The following is a 17,758-nucleotide window of genomic DNA, read 5'->3' on the forward strand; positions in this document are numbered from 1 at the left end:
CAGAACCCCTCCCAAGGTTCAAGAGCATCACTACCAGCTAAGGATTGCACATATAGGGAACAGAGAACCAGATATGGTGCCGAGCGACGCTAAAGAGAAGGAGAAATCTGGGTTATATAGGTGGCTATGGACATGAGGTGGAATTCTTGATGGTAAAAAGAGAAGTCATGTTCAGATGTCTTTGGGATGATAAATCAGACACTTCCTGTGAATCTTGGGGTGCATGCTACAGTTTCTACTCTCTGCTCCCTCTTTCTCATCTTTCAACCTCCCCCACCTGCTGGTCTTCTCTCATTGATAAGAGGATGAATTTTAACGGCTCAAAAGACTTTTAGGGGCTTCCCTGGTGGCGCAGTGGTTAAGGGTTCGCCAGCCGATGCAGGGGACACGGGTTCGTGCCCCGGTCCGGGAAGATCCCACATGCCGCGGAGCGGCTGGGCCCATGAGCCATGGCCACTGAGCCTGCGCGTCCGGAGCCTGTGCTCCGCAACGGGAGAGGCCACAACAGTGAGAGGCCCGCATACCGAAAAAAAAAAAAAAAGACTTTTAGGCCAACACACAGATCCCCAGGCACGAGCTTCGTTGCCTTAGGGAACAAACAGGTTTCCTCTGCAAAGGTCTCTCTTACATGTCACCTCTCCCAGTATCTAACCAGAGAATCTTGCCTCATCTGCTTTAATGCCTCAGCTTTATTTTATCACAGAGGAGAATGAGACAAACACAGCAAGAGAAGTTCTAGGCAATCTGTCTGGTGGGTCGTGTGTGCTGGGTCAACAGGGGCAGCCTTATTTGCACGTCTGCATACATTTGCATGAAGATGAGCTATTGCCACGCTCAATTCACAATGCAAGTGTCTAGCCTAATTCTTGAACCTGTTCTCTCAACCATAATCTTCAAAGAACTGACGGAGCTTTATGGAGGGATCTTCTGCAGGTAGCTTCAGCTCCCGTGATGTGGTTTCCAACCTTTCTCACCATGCCTAATATAAAAGTGGTGGTAGTAGTAGCTGCAGTTGTAGTAAAACAATACCAATCGCTGCTAACATAGTATATCCTATGGGCCAGACCCAATACTAAGCATCTGATAGCATATATTCATTTCACTTTCACACAAACCATTAAGACGGTACCACTAGCCTCTGAATTTTTCAGTTGAGTAAACCAAGACTCAGAAACGTTATTTGCCAATGGCGGAAAGGCAGGGCAGAGCTAAAATGTGGGTCTGCCTGGATTCACGGTCTACACTCTTAAGACCGTGCTTGCTGTTTGCGGCTGCTTATTTTTAGAAGTACTCTAGCTAGGTTGGCCATTCCCAGACTTCTAGATTTCATAGGCTAGGTGATTACAGACCTCTTATTTTGTCAATTAAGGCAATCTCTGTATGTCTATTATACATAACACTTATATATAGACTTATATTTATAATTATATAATAATAATGACACATGATTAAACACATATTTATATCACACACACATACTCATCCTTCAGTGGCCATCATTTTATAAAATGAAGAGTATTTTTAACAACAATGATAACAGAGTAAGGAAGTCTAGAAATTTAAAATAAAGGACACTTCTTGAAATGGAATATTTTTGCTCAATGCAAAAAGATCACATTGTTCTTGTTATTCTTTTTTTTTTTTTTTTTTGCGGTACACGGGCCTCTCACTGCTGTGGCCTCGCCTGTTGCCGAGCACAGGCTCCGGACGCGCAGGCTCAGTGGCCATGGCTCACGGGCCCAGCCGCTCCGCGGCATGTGGGATCCTCCCGGACCAGGGCACGAACCCGTGTCCCCTGCATCGGCAGGCGAACTCTCAACCCCTGCGCAACCAGGGAAGCCCTGTTCTTGTTATTCTTACTTGACCTCATTTAAGGAAAAACTCAGTAATAATCAGACAGCCTTTCAGAAATAACTAGTCTAGCTTGTCAACGTTCCTTTTAAAATTCAATGTCCAGGTGTGAGCTCAATGGCCCAGGTATGGTCTGGCCTCCATGGGTCGCATCTCCAGTGGGGACGTCTGTAATTTCTCTCCCCCAGACACCTGAGCTGTGTGCCCGTGAGGCCCAGGCTGGAGGTATAGGGATGTAGAGTGGGAGAGGCAGGTGGGCAGGCCCGAGCTCCTGAATCAGGGCAGGCGTGGGGACGGCTGTGGTCTGAGACCTGGTCAGCGGAAGGTCTGTGGTTGCCAAAGAGAAAAGATAAAAACTGGCAGATGGAAGGGGAAAGGAACAAGGCGGGGCAGAGAAACAAAGCAAGGTGCTATGGGAATCTGAAATGAGATGAATGTTGGCAGGAATTCTGTCTTGACACCCTTGTTGGGAGGCCCAGAGTCCTACCCTGGCATGGATAGAGGGAATGGCTCTTGTAGTGAGGAGCACAGGGTTAAATGGGTAGAGAAAGAGACTGGGCTGGGGAGGAAGGTGGGAAGACTGTGGGTGCAGAGAGGGAAAGAAGGGGGGGTGGATCAAGGGAGGGAGAAAAGAGATGGGGGAACGGTACAGAAAAGGCAGAGAGGAGGGACAGGTGTAGGGTGAAATGGGGGACAAAGGGCAGGGGGTGGGGATGGGCGGGACAGGTGTGAGGTCTAAGTGAAGTCCCAGGAAGGAAGGGCTCTCCAAGGCTAGAGCAAGGGACCACAAGGAGTGAAGGCGAGTCACAGTAAAGCACAAAGGGAATTCACTGTTGGTTTTTGCTAAAAGAAGACTGACGGCTGAGTGAAGGTGGAGGAAGGTACAGAAGGTGTGGATTTCAGGGCCAAAAGAACACACGTGGCTGACTAGCTGCTGCCTGCAGGAAGGGTGTGGAGGCATGGGTTGTGTCCACTGGGGCTGGGGAAGAACGTTTGAAAGGGAATCAGAGAAAAGCTGACAAAGCAACTGAAGAAAGAAGAAACAAAGGCTCCCCTGTTGTAAGTTGTATGTTTCTTCTCATCTCAATCAGGGTGAAACCAAAGTCATTAAAATGATCTGGCCCCTCATTACCCCTCTGACCTCATTCCCTGACACTCTTCCTTGTGTTTCCTCCACTCCAGCCACACTGGCCTTCTGGTATACCAGGCACAGTCCTACCTCAGGGCCTTTGTGCATGCTGTCCCCTCTATTTGCAATACTCTCCTCCAGATATCCACTTGCTTTTTCTCTCACTCACTTCTTTATTTTTCTCCACCCAACCTACCATCTTCTAACATAATATCTAATTCACTTTGTTCTGTTTATTGTTTGTTGCACTGTTCCCTCAACTAGAATGCAAGCACCATAAAGGCAGAAATTTGGTCTATTTTGTTCACTGCTGCTCCCTAAGCACGGAACAATGATTGGACCACAGTGGGCTCACAATAGATGTTTGTTGAATGAGTGCATGAATGAATGAAAGGGTCAATGGGTCATCTATTGGAATGCATTGGGAACAGAAGGGCTTGCATAAGAGGAGAAAGAGGAAGGGGGGAGGGGAAAAGGGAGGAGGAGGAAGGAGAGGAGGGGGAGGGGGAGGGAGAGTAGGGAGAGGAGATGATGCAGCAGAGAGGTGAGGGAAATGTATACAATATCTTTTATTTGGAGGGATTTTATCTAATGATGTTTCTAGTTAGGGGGGTTCCATCTAATCATGTGTTTAATAAAGCCATCTAAAGATGAAGGTAGAAATGAAAACAGTTATTGTCATGTAAAGAGTGACCTTCAGGTCAGTGTTCACTGACCCTCTACTCAATCCAGAATGAGACACTGGCCATTTTCTAACATATGAGAGAAGAGTGGACAAGATTAAGCTACGGGGACAAACAAATTTTACTGGAGTTTTGGATACCTGTGCACACACATAGACACACACAATCTTGTCTCATTACCTAAAGGTCTAACTTAGACGACAATAATCTGATTTGAAATGATTAAGAGCTCAGTCTCTTGCTCAGTAACAGTAGCTGTGAAATCAGTTCATTATTTGTATACTTTCCTCCTCCACCACCATTTTATAGAAGGCTTGCCCTTCTGTCAAGGGCTATATTAAGTGCTTTACATGTGGTATTTCATTTAGTTTTCACAATGACCCGTTCAGTAATACTATAATTATCACATTACTATAAATGAGAATACTAGAGACGAGGGAGAGCAATTGTTTTGCCCATAATCACAAACAGCTAGTACATGGTAGAGCCAGGATATAATCCCAGGGTGACTCTAGGGCAGGGACTGGCCAACCTTTACTGCAAAGGGCCAGACAGAAGATATATTAGGCTTGGTGGGCTGTAAGTTCCTTGGTCACAACTATTCAGTAATGCCCTACAAGAACAGCCATAGGCAATACATAAATGAATGGGTGTGGCTGTGTTCCAATAAAACTTTATTTACAAAAATAGGTGGTGGACATACTTGGCCCACGGGCTGTCATTTGCTGACTGTGCTCTAGAATCTACGCTCTTGACCCCTGAGCTATCATACCTGGGAAAGCCTGGAAAGAGAGCAAAGAGATTGCTGAGTGCTTTCAACAGTCAGCTCTAACAGCCCAGCATGCCGCCAGCCTGTGGGGGACTGGATGAGACCAAGAGGCGCACTCGCCAGGGACAGAGGGCGGCAGACAGGCACTTACATTTCAACGATGCCCTCTGGCAAGTTGGCGGGGATCTCCATCAAGCCCTTCCCTCGACAGTCCACGATGTTATTACTGCAAGTGCAGGCTGAAGGGCAGGAGATGGAGTTGGCATTGCAGGATGGAGGCTCTGAGTGCGGGCCTGTGGGACCAGAACACAAGGGTCAATTCATGTCAGTGTCAGCAGCCGCCTGGGCCTCTGTGTCTCTCAACCAGCTTCCTAAGGAGGCAGCGTTACCTGATCAGCTACCTGAAAAATCATCACCAGCGAACATCGGCCCTCAGCTGGGAGACACAGCTGCCGCTGGCTAAACATTCAGCCAAGAGGAGAGAGTCTACCCTTGACCTGACCATTTCTAGATTGTTCCACTCGCTCTGTCATCCCCTCATCCTTAGTCTTTCAGAGACAGAGTTGCTCTCAGAATCAATCACACATGAAAATATGCCACTGGTATGCAAAGAGCATACACTGGGACTACTTTTTCAGGGAGTCCAATGTCTGAATGACATTCCAGGGTTTGGGGCTTTTATCTGGGGCTTGGATACCACATGTAGACACACCTTCATTTCTCTCTCAAGTGGCTGGAAATCACTATCAAAACCAAGTGGGAAGAGAAAAGGTGACAGAATTTCCTCACTTGGGGCACTGATGTTGCCCAAGTGTCAACAGAGCCGTCAACAGCGACATCCAAGGCCTTTTCAAACAGCTTTTATGTCCAAAGAACATGCAAATAAAAGTTATCTCATTAGAAAAAAAGTGAATAAGTTACTACATATTTTGGAATCTTAGGTTTTTTTTGTTTGTTTGTTTGTTTTTGTTTTTTTGCGGTACGCAGGCCTCTCACTGCTGTGGCCTCTCCCGTTGCGGAGCCCAGGCTCCAGACGCGCAGGCTCGGCGGCCATGGCTCACGGGCCCAGCCGCTCCGTGGCACGTGGGATCTTCCCGGACCGGGGCACGAATCCGTGTCCCCTGCATCGGCAGGCGGACTCTCAACCACTGTGCCACCAGGGAAGCCCGGAGTCTTAGTTTTGTTTGAGGTGAGAACCCATATGAATTTATCACAAACTGGTAAAAAACCCAAGAAAATGGCAAGGAAGGAGCTTATTTAGAAAGCCGAATGAAGATAAACATATTAGCAAACTAACTCAAGATTCAAAGAGTCATAAGAATCTTAATCACTTTCTCTGGTGGTCACACCAAGTTGCTAACAGAAGTAAATTCAAACATTTTAAAGACACTGTATAACAGCTATGACTGTTTCTTCAAAGTAAGGTAAGAATCGCAAACCTGTGGTTAGTCTTTCAACTGTGGACACTGTGGTCCAAAAGGTAAACTCAACCCAATGGCCTTCTCAGGACCTTATCCCATTCCTGGGGATCCAGCTAGCAGGGATGATTTCAATGTCTTTCCAGATCCACCTCCCTGAGCAAAGGGCCATGGGCTGAGACCAAACTCAGACTAACTCTGCAAACATCCTCACTGCTCAGACATGGACCGTCTGGCTGGGGACTCTTGGAGAGAGATTAAATGTGAAGCATGGAAAATATCTGTAGGCAAAGATGATTTTGGTTTGGCCCCTGGAGAGGCTGAGGCTGGGAAGCCAGAGCGAGTCTAGCTACAGTGGTAGAATCAGAGGACTGACCGGGCCTGGGGCAAGTCCTCGTTTGGACAGTGAGTGAGCCTTACAGCAGAGGCTCCCCTCTCCACGTTCAACAGTCCCTATACTTGGGGGTGGTCCTTCTGCAAGACTCAAATCGATGCCTATGCCTTAATTTGGAACATTTACTTTGCCAGAAAGTGCAACCCAGTGGCCAAAGATTCTTACTTCCCTTGGCCTCGCTTTCACACACACACACACACACAATTTAAAAACATCCTCTTGAGTGGAACATTCGAGCAAATATTCTTGTCTAGGGTACAAGGACTTCAAACTCTCCAGTGTCACACTAGTGGATCTAACAGAGACCATGGAAAATGCCAGAGAGATGACAACTTACATTAAAATCCCCAAGTGGAACATTCTCTGAGAGAGAGGTGGTGCTGGCTTTGTTCCAAACTGGGCAAGTCTTTACATTTCTGAGAAAATGACAACCCCAGAGAGCCAGCCTGTAAGAACCTCAGATCAGGAATGAGACTGTTGTGGCCAAGAGTGTGGGCTCTGGAGTCCCACTGGCTCAATTTGAACCCTGGTTCTATCCTATCATCCTTATGTCCCCATGCCTCAGTTTTCCCTACCTGTAAAATGGGGAAAACGACAATACTTACTTCATAGCATGGCTTTATTGCTAAGGCAAAGGAAATTAATGCATGTAAAATAGCAATATTTAGAAGGGGCATTGGCAAAGAGTTAGCGCTTAGTCGTGTTATTTGTTATTGTTTTTGTTGTTATTATTATTATCATTATTTTTGGGCTGCACCATGCGGAACACAGAACTTCCCAGACCAGGGATCGAACCCTCGCCCCCTGTGGTGGAAGCATGGAGCCTTAACCACTGGACCACCAGGGAAGTCCTGTTGTTGTTATTATTAATAATGGGTCTGGCTCTGCCATGAATTGTCTACAAGACCTCAGGCAAGTCACAGTACCCCCGCCCCCGAGTTTTACTGCTGCCATCTTGGTGAAGTTTGGACTGCGTGACTTCTGAAGTCCTTTCTGGGTCTAGAGATCGACTGCTGTTCTTCAGAAAAGTGGAAACAGAAGGATCAGAAGACACCTAAAAGCTTTCCCTCCTCTGCTGCATCTCTTTGCAGGTGGCAAAGAGGATCTACAGTGGGCAGGGCTCGCGTCCCCTCACCTGCATCCTCCCAAGGAGGCTGGGAGCGCCAGGACTGCAGGCGTCAGGGCTTTTGAAGTGTAGATGGTGCTCCCCAAAGAAAACTGCCATGCCTGGCCCTGAATATCAAGGGGCTCCGGTGCCTGACCAGCCAGGGAGACACGCCACATCCCGCACCTTCCTGAATGGGAAGCATCAGGGGCTCCATGGAGCCCTGAGCCTGAGCACTTGTCTTTCCATCCACTGAGGCACAGGGCATCAGAAGGCCATCCCTCTTTTGATCTGTCAAAATATTACTTAATGGGGTGTGTCAGAAAAGAGCAGAAGAAAGGCATTATGTTTTAGGGCTCACATGGGCCACAGAAAGTTCTGAAGTGGAGTTTCTTCAAAGGTACCCCTTCTGACTTCTGTGCTGAAATGAATTCTGTTTCAACCAGACCCAGGCTGCAGCCTTGAGTCCCTCTGGGAACGAGCTGTGTCTTTCACAGGGTGGCTCTGATTTGGAAGAAAGGGTGTGCTACACTGCAAAGGATGTTGTCAAGGCCAAATAGGATTTGAAAAGCTTCCTTAACCAGGTCACTAACGACACCTTTTATCACGCAGAGAGAAACAACGGTAATTATAGTCTCTGTCAGCATCCCGGGCTGGCAGCTCCCCAGCTAGGTATTCACACGTGGCAAGGATGCTACTCTCTGGTTGAAACAAAACACTTCAGGTTTAAGCCGGGGTTGAAAGACGAGTTTGCTTTCCCTGGCAACATTCCCCCTTAATCAATGCTGGAGGAACCAAGCCTATTTCCCTCTGGGTCTCTGAGTCCTGTGTGGTGGGAGTCCTTCCCCTTTGCTTTCTGTCTCTGGACAGAGTGAGACTAGCATATAAGTTCTACAAGGTCAGTGACCTTTTCTGTCTTATTCACTATTATATCCTCAGTGCCTAAAAGAGGGCCTGGCACAAAACACTCAATAAACACACCTTGGGTGAGTGAGAGGATGAATACATGAATGAAATTGCCCCAGAAGCCTTAGAGACATGGGGACTGAATGCCACCAAGCTACGGAGGTGAACGATTCTTCTGGAAGGACCTTGAGGGGAGGCGCCCTGAGTTCTGAGTGCCCTGGGCACTAGTCCATAGCATCAGCCTCAGAGTGGGGAAACGGAGTGGAAATGGGTGGACAGGACTCTCGTGACTGAAGCTCAGGTCTTTCTATCACAGCAAAGGCCATCTGTCCAGTCCCCTGAGGCCCTCTCTGAGCCTAGCTCACCTGCACAGGTCAGGCGTCCTAGGTCCTCTGTCGACCTCTGTCAGCAAATCCATCCCTCCCAGCCTTTCCTGTCCACACACATTGAGGCTAAAGAGAGTGACGCAGGAGACAGCAGATTTCCAAGGGGGACAAAGCGAGGAAACACCTACCTTTCTACCCAGAAAATTCTATGACTACGAGCTAGGAAGAAGAGAGGAACGCGAGCAGGTTTTTATATGGGGGTAGAAGGAGTCTCTGCGTCTCCTTGATGGAAAGGGTCTCTCTAGGTGTGTGCCTACCTGCATGCACGTGTGTGTCCCTGTTGTATAATGCGTTCTCAGGGGGGCTAGGAATCCTCATGGTCCTCGAGGGAGCCTGCCGGCTGGTACCACTGCCTCTTCTCCCTGGCACAGCAAGGGCCTTAAATCAGAGCGCTTTGATGAACCAGCAAGCAGACCCCCTCTCATGTACTTTCTAAGACGTTCTCTTATAAACTTAGGAGTGCATGTGGGCTTGTTCTTCCTTTCTTCATTTTAAAATAAGTGCCCAGGGGCTTCCCTGGTGGTGCAGTGGTTGAGAGTCCGCCTGCTGATGCAGGGGACACGGGTTCGTGCCCCGGTCCGGGAAGATCCCACATGCCATGAAGCGGCTGGGCCCGTGAGCCATGGCCGCTGAGCCTGTGCGTCCGGAGCCTGTGCTCCGCAACGGGGAGAGGCCACAACAGTGAGAGGCCCACGTACCACAAAAAAATAAATAAATAAATAAGTGCCCAGGTTCTCTGCTCTCAGAACTCTTCCATTCCCAGTGCTAAAATGCTACTGCCCTGGGGTGGAGGGATGTCCTGATCAGAGCAGGAAGATGGGGATGTGGGCTGAGTACCTGTCTCTCTTCTGGGGGCCCATCTCACCTTTCCTTAATCACTGCAGCTCTGGAATTTCAATCTGGAGCCAAAGCCACCTCTGTGCCTAATAAGGAGGTAGCTGAGATGCCCGGCCTCCCTTCAGATGTCTCCTAAGATTCCCTGGACTGTGGCCTGATGTCTGGAGGGAGGGCAGAGCAGAGCTTGGGGGGAACGGAGGTGCTGGCCCTTCCCGCTCTTACTGGTCATCAAGGGAGCTGCTTCCCAGCCCAGGGGGCTGTCAACGAGCGAGAGGGCAGGAACGTGTTCCCAGCTAGACCTCTCACAGGGCAAGTGCCTGTGGTCACCGGCATGGACATTGTACCAATTATCCTCCCTCTGCTGACTGCACAATTCTCCCTCCGGGTCTGAGAAAGAAGAAAGATGGAGAGGTGACCGGGGATATGATGACTGCCCAGCTCTGACCCCATCTCTGTTCTTCTGCTCATTGGCAGATGGGAACGATCATCACCCTGAAAGCCAAAGGCTCTAACTTGTCTGCCCAGATGAGTGGGGCAGAGGTCACCGAGCTCCAGACCCAGAGAGGGCCATGGAGATGGTGGGGGAAGCAGAAGCCCTGAGAGAGGAGTGTACCTGCCCGTGGACACAGTCGTGGCCAATCTAATAATGACCATGATTCTCATAATAGTAGCTAACGTTTATAGGATGTTTCCTATGCACTGCATTGCGTGCTTTGTATATATCCCCTCACTTGATCCCATAAAACCCCTGTCGTAGATCCATTATTATTATTCCCATAATAGAAGGGCTCTTCTACCATCTCCTCTGCCAGAAAGACACCCACCATGCCTCTCTATTGCCATGAAGTGGAAAACCATCAAAGCCTTGGAAGCTCAGGAAGCAGGAAAGGAGGCTCAGGGGTGAGACACGTATTGTGTCAGCTACCCTGGAGATGGCTGGACACTCTTGCATTAGAGCCGTTGTTTCTTTCTGTCTTTAAAGAGGACTTCACCCAGTAGAGTGTGGAGAGTTGGAAAATCAACTGGCCTCGTGAGTGCGTGGAAATAAATTAATTCCAGTATTCAAATTAAGCATCCCTGTTGGCCTCTGGTCTTTCAAAAGCCAACAACAGACTGCAGTGACAATGGGACTTGAGCAATTATGATGAGAATATAAATGAACGTGATTTAAATACCAGAGGCATGATAATTTGGAGAATGCCTAAATAAACCTAATAATCTCATTCCTTCAATGTCCAATTATGGTGTTTTAATTAAAACCTCCTAAGGAAATGGGTGGCTAGTCATGGCTCACCTTAATTAACTTTATACCTAGTAACTAGTCTCAAATTAAAAAAAAAAAAAAGAAGTAGAAGGGGAAAGTTTCTTGTTTCCAAGGAGATACACCTATTTCATTTTTAATAATAATTGAGGAAGAGTTTGTTGAGAGGCTCTTAGGATCCAGCACTATTCTAGGTATTGGGGCACCGGAAAAAAATGTGAGACATGGCCCCTTATTACTAGAAGACAAGATTAATCTTCATGAAAATATATCTCACATTCAAAGGCAAAGGACAGATACATGTGAAATGGGTGGACCAACCAATGGGTTCAAAGATATTCAGAGGAAAGAGATAATTGACTCAAGAGGCCAAATATTTAGCTACTACCCTTGAGTTACAAATTGTAACTGGTAGAAACTTTCTCAGATTAAGGGATCAGAAAATTGACACATGGAAGACAAATCCTAGAGTTTAAACTCCAAAATAAGCCCTTTAGCTAAGGATGGAAAAAAAATTCAACTTGCAACTCACGTGAGCCTAATCATGGCCAAAGCAGAACCTTTTCTCCAATCTGCTGTATGAACTCATAAAGTCCACTGAGGGACCCTTCTAGTCCTAGGGCCCTAACTTCCCCTTAAAACAAGGAAAATGAACAGAGAAATCCTTTCAGCAAGAGCTAAAGGAAACCAAGCAGTCCTGTTGCATATCATAGAAAACTGTTAATAATAAATAAAATAAGAGTCTCCCACCCTTGTGAAAAATGCCCAGCTGTCTCCCCAGGAGAGGAAAACAAATGCCCTCGATTGAAGGGGACCGTCGACAGAGGGGATGAATTTTGCCAGAGTGCGCCGCCAGCAAACTTCTGGGTTAGCTGCGGTGATAAGGAACCAGTAGGCCGGACTTCTGGGGAGAAGAGGCTGGGCTCCAGACAGCCAGATTTGATTCAAAGGCAGATATCAGGGACTTGGGCAGGCAGGGCCCTCACAGGCTGAGAGAGATAAAGCTCTTTCCTGTCTCTGGAGTCATGCGTTGGGTGAATTTTTCGATACCGTGTAGGGGCGCAGGGAGGTTTTTCTAAGGCTGCCTCAACAGGGGCCACTGGTGATGGATACGCATAGGGATGGTTTAATTGCTGCCCCATGCCTTTCTTTCCCCTGAGCAGACGACTTCTATTTTCTAAGAGATGTCCATGCTCCTCCTTTCCTGACTGAAGTCCTCCTCCTGCGGGTTATGGGAGGAATAGCTTGGATGAGCAGGGAGCCTAGTGGTTTTGCACCTTTAAACAAGGGCCATCAGGTCTGTCCCAAACCGCCTCATTCAGATGCCTCGCTGGGCTCTGCCGTGGGGCAGGCCCTGCACCCTCAGAAGTGGGCTGCATCTCACGGTAGGGGAGTTGGTCGGTACATGAAAATAGCCCATCTCTTTGACCTCCTGTGCGTGCACAGGCTGTCTTGCTCCCCGCTGCTTCCTCTGGCATCCTTTTATCACAGCCTCACCACCTACCTTGAACAAATCATGAAAGATGTAGTACTTTTGGGAGAGGGTGCTCCTCCTGAACCCCACTAATGAGGGCGGTTGTTCATTCGTTACAGATGTTCAATTCACCAGTTCTCCCTGCCGTTGTATCTGACTGACTTTTCAGAACGTTGCCCTGCACAGCATCCTATTTTGAAGCCTTGAGAGCCTGGGAAAAGCATCTAAAAAATTCCCCCACGCATAGGGGCCCTAATACGTCACTCCCCTAAATTCATACTATTAGTGAGAGGGTGGAGATTAACAGCATATTCATGTCTGCAGTCTGTGGATTAAATTCTCGTGTCCTTAAAAGACACCTGGCCTCGTATGAAGAAGTTACAGCCCATCACTAGCAATGGGCTTTGATAGCTATAAACAGGGGATATGATAAAGGTCATAGTCACCTGTGTAACTATTAACCCACCTGTGAGATCCAGCTTTTTCAGAGGAGGGAGACCTGGGGCAGTAACATTTCCAGGACCCAGGAGGATCAGCCTCCCGGCCCTGGGTTTTGAGTCCTGACTGCTGCTGGGTAAGCAATGTCTCGGCACTCCCTTGATGGGAAGGTGCTTTCGTGACGAAGCACCTTCGTGTTGGCATTCGTGTCGGTGTGCAGCTTTAAACTTTGTACCCACCCATAATAATGTGTTTTAACCTCCTCCCTAATTAGTTTTTCTCAATAGCTTTTGGATGACTCCTGCACTCTATAATTATTTCTTTCACTGGCACTTATGCCGATATTGTACCCTTTTCCTAATAATTACTGTAATTACAGTCACTATATTTGAGTTGGGTGTCTGTGTGATAAACGGTTTTATTATGTGTTTGATGGAAAGTGATTTCTAAGTGGGCGTCTATAGCAAATTGTTGAGGTACTGCTCTGAGACATGTTAAAATGTTTTTGGGTATTAAATGACTTGATAAAGTTGGAACATGACAGGAGAAAGCAGCAGAGCAGCCTTTAGAAGCCACTGGTTCCCAATTCCAGGACTGAGTTCCTGGATCTCAGGAATGCATCTTTGGGGAACTCCTCAACTGAATACTCTTTTTTATTTTTTTTGAGGAAATCAAGAGATCAGCTTACTTCCTTGCCACCAGAAAAGGGAAGAATGGATGGGATTGGGCAATGTCAATGAAAAGTAAAAACAAACAAGCAAACAACATTTAGGACCCAAGGCAAAGGCGACATCCTCTGGGAAACTTTTCTGAGGTCACTCAGCCACCTCCCATCCTGGAGAGATGAGCTGCCTTCAGTCATGTGCAAGCACAGCTCTGTTTTCAGCACTACATGGGCACCTGTACTTCTATTACAGTTCGATTACCCACAGACCAAACTCTCGTGTTTGCTCAGCGTTTTGTGGGCCCACTAAACTATAATAATTAAGCTCCACTCATTAGCTCTTACCAAGTGCTGTGTATTATGCTAAGTGCTTTATATGCATTATTTCATTGAATCCTCCCACCCATCCCTGGAGTTATGGACTACGATTTTTTCTATTTTGCAGACATGCAGTAACTTACCAAAGTCACACACCATTAAGGGACAGAGCTAAGATTTCCAGCCAAGCAGGCTGACCTCACAGCCTCTATTAGCCTGACTCTCAATTTCTAGGAGCAAATGGGCGATAGGAACGGGTTTGGCCAATGCTAAAGTACCTAATGGACTCTGAGGCTTAACAGGAAGTGATTCATGAGCTCCTTGAGCATTTTCCTTTATCAGATGGCAAGAGCCTCTTTTCTGGAACACACGGAGGCACCTTAGAGTTCTTTAAGTGACTGGCGAATGCTGGGGCAACCTGCGAGGCTCCACACCGAGCTCTGGGGTGTGTGTTCAAGGCCCAGGTGATGTTAAGGAGAGCTCACAGGTGGGCGAGTCACAGGACAGGAGGGGAGGGGAGTGGTGGGGTCACCTTACCTGGGCACACGTACTCCTTCTTCTGCACGTCCGCCACGTTGAAGCCCCTCAGGTGCACAGGAGCCATGCAGAGAGTGAACTGGCCGATGGTCCGCCGCTGTCGCAGCCAATCTGAGAGCCAGGCCAGGTGACAGTCGCAGTACAGGTGGTTGGAGTGGAGGCGCCTGGGAGAGGGAGGGACAGAGGGAAGATGCCGTCACAGCAGGAAGTGGGGAGGGTGCCACTGTCTGAATAGAGTGGGCTGAACCTCCGTGCCCTTTGCCCAGTGTGACAGTCCTTGGGAGCCCAGGGGAGCACTGTCCTCTGCACCACGGAATCACCACAGGAGCCTCAACCCTGTGATTGCCCAGCCACAAATGACAGTCATCTTCTCGTGCCGGCCACATCCAAGGGAGGCCTCCAGGCTTCTGAGCAATTCCCATTTTTTAATAGTAATTCCACCCTTTTCTTTCCCACTCAGGAAAGGCTCAACACATAGCAGAGGGAGGGTGACATTATTACAGCGATGATCCTGATTCAGGTCAAACTTCCAAAAGCGTGACTCAGGTGTAGCTTTCCGTACTTTAGCTAGCCCTGGTTACAGATGCTTTACAACAGCTTCTTAATCTCCACGCTCCAGTCTGTGGTGAACTGTGGCAGAGATCTGCTGTTGTCTTTTCTCTCCTTCCTTCGTTTTCTCTCTAAGGGTCCCTTTAATGGACCCCCTGTGTGTCATGCTGGTGAGCCTAAAACCAATACCGCTGTGTGTACTAGCTAGCGTAAGCAGGGAACAGAGAGAAGGGTACTTTCTGAAGGATGCACCTTCTCTTCACCCTCCTATTTAAATAAGGTGTTTACAGACTCTTGTAATCCACAGCACTTTCTCCAGAGTGCCCTTCATAGCCTTCCCAAGTTCAAGTCCACCTGGTGTATTTGCTATTCTGACTGGTTCGGTGCCTCTGAAAAGGCTTTTGATCCATCTTCAGGACTCCTGGGCTTTCTCCCTCTAGTAGCTGTGGTTCCAGCTCAGCTTCTCACCCTGGAGTGAATAAGATTCCTGAGAGGAATCTTCAGGTTCCACGTCTGAGGGGAGCCTCATCTGCTTAAGTTGAATTTCCTTTCCACTGTCTGGAGGGCAACCTAAGGATACCCAGGGGATCCTAAAGGTTCTTCCCCAAGGTTTCTGCATCAAGGGTTTCCAACTTCCACAGTCCCTACAAACTTAGATCATTAGCAGTGGCAGTAGGTGAGTTTTAGTCACGACAGCTTATCATACACTTGGCTTTCTGATGCAAATTTCAACTGCCCCATCCTGCATCTGCTCATCAGCCAGCAATATCTTGGGACTTTCAAGTACTCTGTGTCATGCCAGTTAATACTGAGTAGCAGACCGAAGCAGTGGCTCAGCCTACATCCATGTCTGAAATGGAGACAGCTGAAGGGCTCTTGACCACACTCCACTTAGCGTAAGGTCAACATTGCTAAACATTGGCCAAGTGTAGCTCATCTGCGCTGCCTGCCAGCAGAGTCTCCCTGGTCCTGCACGGGTGCAAACCTCGGGCAGGCCAGGGCCACCAGGGACCTTGGCAGACTCAGGGTGGGGGTCCCAGATCCCATAACATCAGACTGACTAAACGAACCCATATCCCACCTAGAATGTCATTTTTTTCCGCTGAAAAATATTTGAAAAGATTTTTTACGATTTTGTTGAAACATGATTAATTTGGATGTTATAATTTTCTTTTTGTATTTCAGAGCCAATACTTAAAAGTCAAAAACAACTACATATACCCCCAGGACCAAGATACTGCGCCTATAATGGGCCCCAAGCAATGCTCGCCTCTGAACATCAAAGCTCAGGCCCCGATGCTGTGGAAACAAGCCTGGCTCCCTCTTAGTCTGGCACTCCAGGAAGAGGTACGACAGGTGGGCAGGGGCAGGGAAGGCAAAATCCTAACCTGGAGGGAAGGACCTCATTTCTAAGAAGGAAGGCAAGACCTCTGTGTATTCAACAAAGATGACCACTTTGTGCCAAGGATGGAGGGGGGCCTGGTGTTGGACTTGGAGCTGGTTACTCTTTCCCAAAGAGTATGAAGGGGAGGAGGGAATTCCTTTTCTGCATCGGGACATTTTGGGAAATTGCAGCATGAGGGAAAATGATCTGTCTCCTGACCCATCAATGAGCTGCTGAGAGAGAGAGAGAGAGAGAGGGAGAAAGAGGGAGAGAGAGATGATTGCGGGGCCAGGAATACACCACCAGGTATTAAGGCTGTCTAAGAAAAAAGTGACAGTGGGTCAGTTCTTAGTGACAAGGCAGAGCAGAGGTAGGCTGCAGTGGCATGCCCAGGTCGAGGTGCCAGAATTTTTTGTGTGCCTTTTAATGAGCTTGGCTTTTATTAGGAAAGGCAGTTGCCCTCTCTGGCACTGAGGCATGGAAGCTAAGGAAACAAGGCGGATCAATGCAAACAAATTCCCATCAGTTCCAATCAGAGGTAAGAGACCAATGGAACAACAAAAATGAGGTTTAGGTAAGTCAGATCCTTACTGAGCTGATTAATTTCTGGGATAATCAAAATGTCAGCGGTTTCCCTTTTGGAAGTTTATATTATGTTGGTTGTTCCTTAATCCCCACTGGCCAACCCCAAGCTACCTCCTTTTTTTTTTTTTCCTTTGCGGAGCACAGGCTCCGGACACGCAGGCTCAGCGGCCACGGCTCACGGGCCCAGTCGCTCCGCGGCATGTGGGATCCTCCCGGACCGGGGCACGAACCCGTGTCCCCTGCATTGGCAGGCGGACTCTCAACCACTGCGCCACCAGGGAAGCCCAAGCTACCTCCTTTTTTAACCTTGCTACAGATGGCCCTTATCCCTTTGTCCACTTCTGTAGGAATTTCTCCTCTTGTAAGTACGACCATCGAAAAGAGGTGACCCAAACTGCTTTTGAATCCATGTGAAGGCTCTTGTCAAAAGCCCAGGACAGTGGACAGGCTCAGATCTCCCCCTCTTGGAATTTTACGCAGCAGAAAGGCTGGAGAGTCGAGCTGGGCAGAGTCTTTCAAGCTGCCTTTTACATCATGTTCCGTAGATCAAATTGAGCAATGTCATCCCAAATATGAATGTCAAAAGAAAAAGGATCTTGATGATCTTGAAACTTGAGCCCAGACACTGCCAGGAGTATTTCTAGTATTCTTGAGTGAGAAGAGACATTATCTTAATTACTTTCAATAACTTTTGTGATGGCAATGACACAGGGAGGGTGGCCTCCAGTGGCCTTTCAGCCATGTGGAAGCTCCGGTCTCCCCTTCCTCAGCTCACCTGATGCTCTTCTGCTTTTGTTCCTACTGAATGGAACAAGCTCAAGTTCTGATGTCATAGTGCCAGAACCTGACATAGGCTCTGTGCTTTTCGACTTTGACCTTGGGCAGCAATCTAATCCTGGGCCTCAGTGTTACCATCTATCAAACAGGGATATTAATGGTGCCTCCTTGCTTGGGCCGTTGTGAGGATTGAAATGATTCACGGAAGATGCTAAGCACAAGGCCTAGGACCCCGTAAACTACCAAAGAAATGTTTGCTCTTATTATTCTGACTGTGAGGAGACTAGCTCCAG

General features: G+C 48.0%; 1 protein-coding gene across 1 annotated transcript in view; it reads right to left on the reverse strand.

The window, feature by feature from the left end:
* Positions 1-17,758, reverse strand: part of SLIT3 (slit guidance ligand 3) — a 610,776-nt gene that overhangs the window by 130,940 nt on the left and 462,078 nt on the right. The window contains exons 8-9 of the mRNA XM_030829978.3: positions 14,171-14,334; positions 4,584-4,725 (exon numbers count right to left, since the gene is read on the reverse strand). Of these exons, the coding sequence (XP_030685838.1) occupies positions 4,584-4,725; positions 14,171-14,334 (306 nt within the window). The remainder of the gene's footprint in view (positions 1-4,583; positions 4,726-14,170; positions 14,335-17,758) is intronic.

This window comes from Globicephala melas, chromosome 3 (genome assembly GCF_963455315.2).
Source record: "Globicephala melas chromosome 3, mGloMel1.2, whole genome shotgun sequence".
NCBI lineage: Eukaryota > Metazoa > Chordata > Mammalia > Artiodactyla > Delphinidae > Globicephala > Globicephala melas.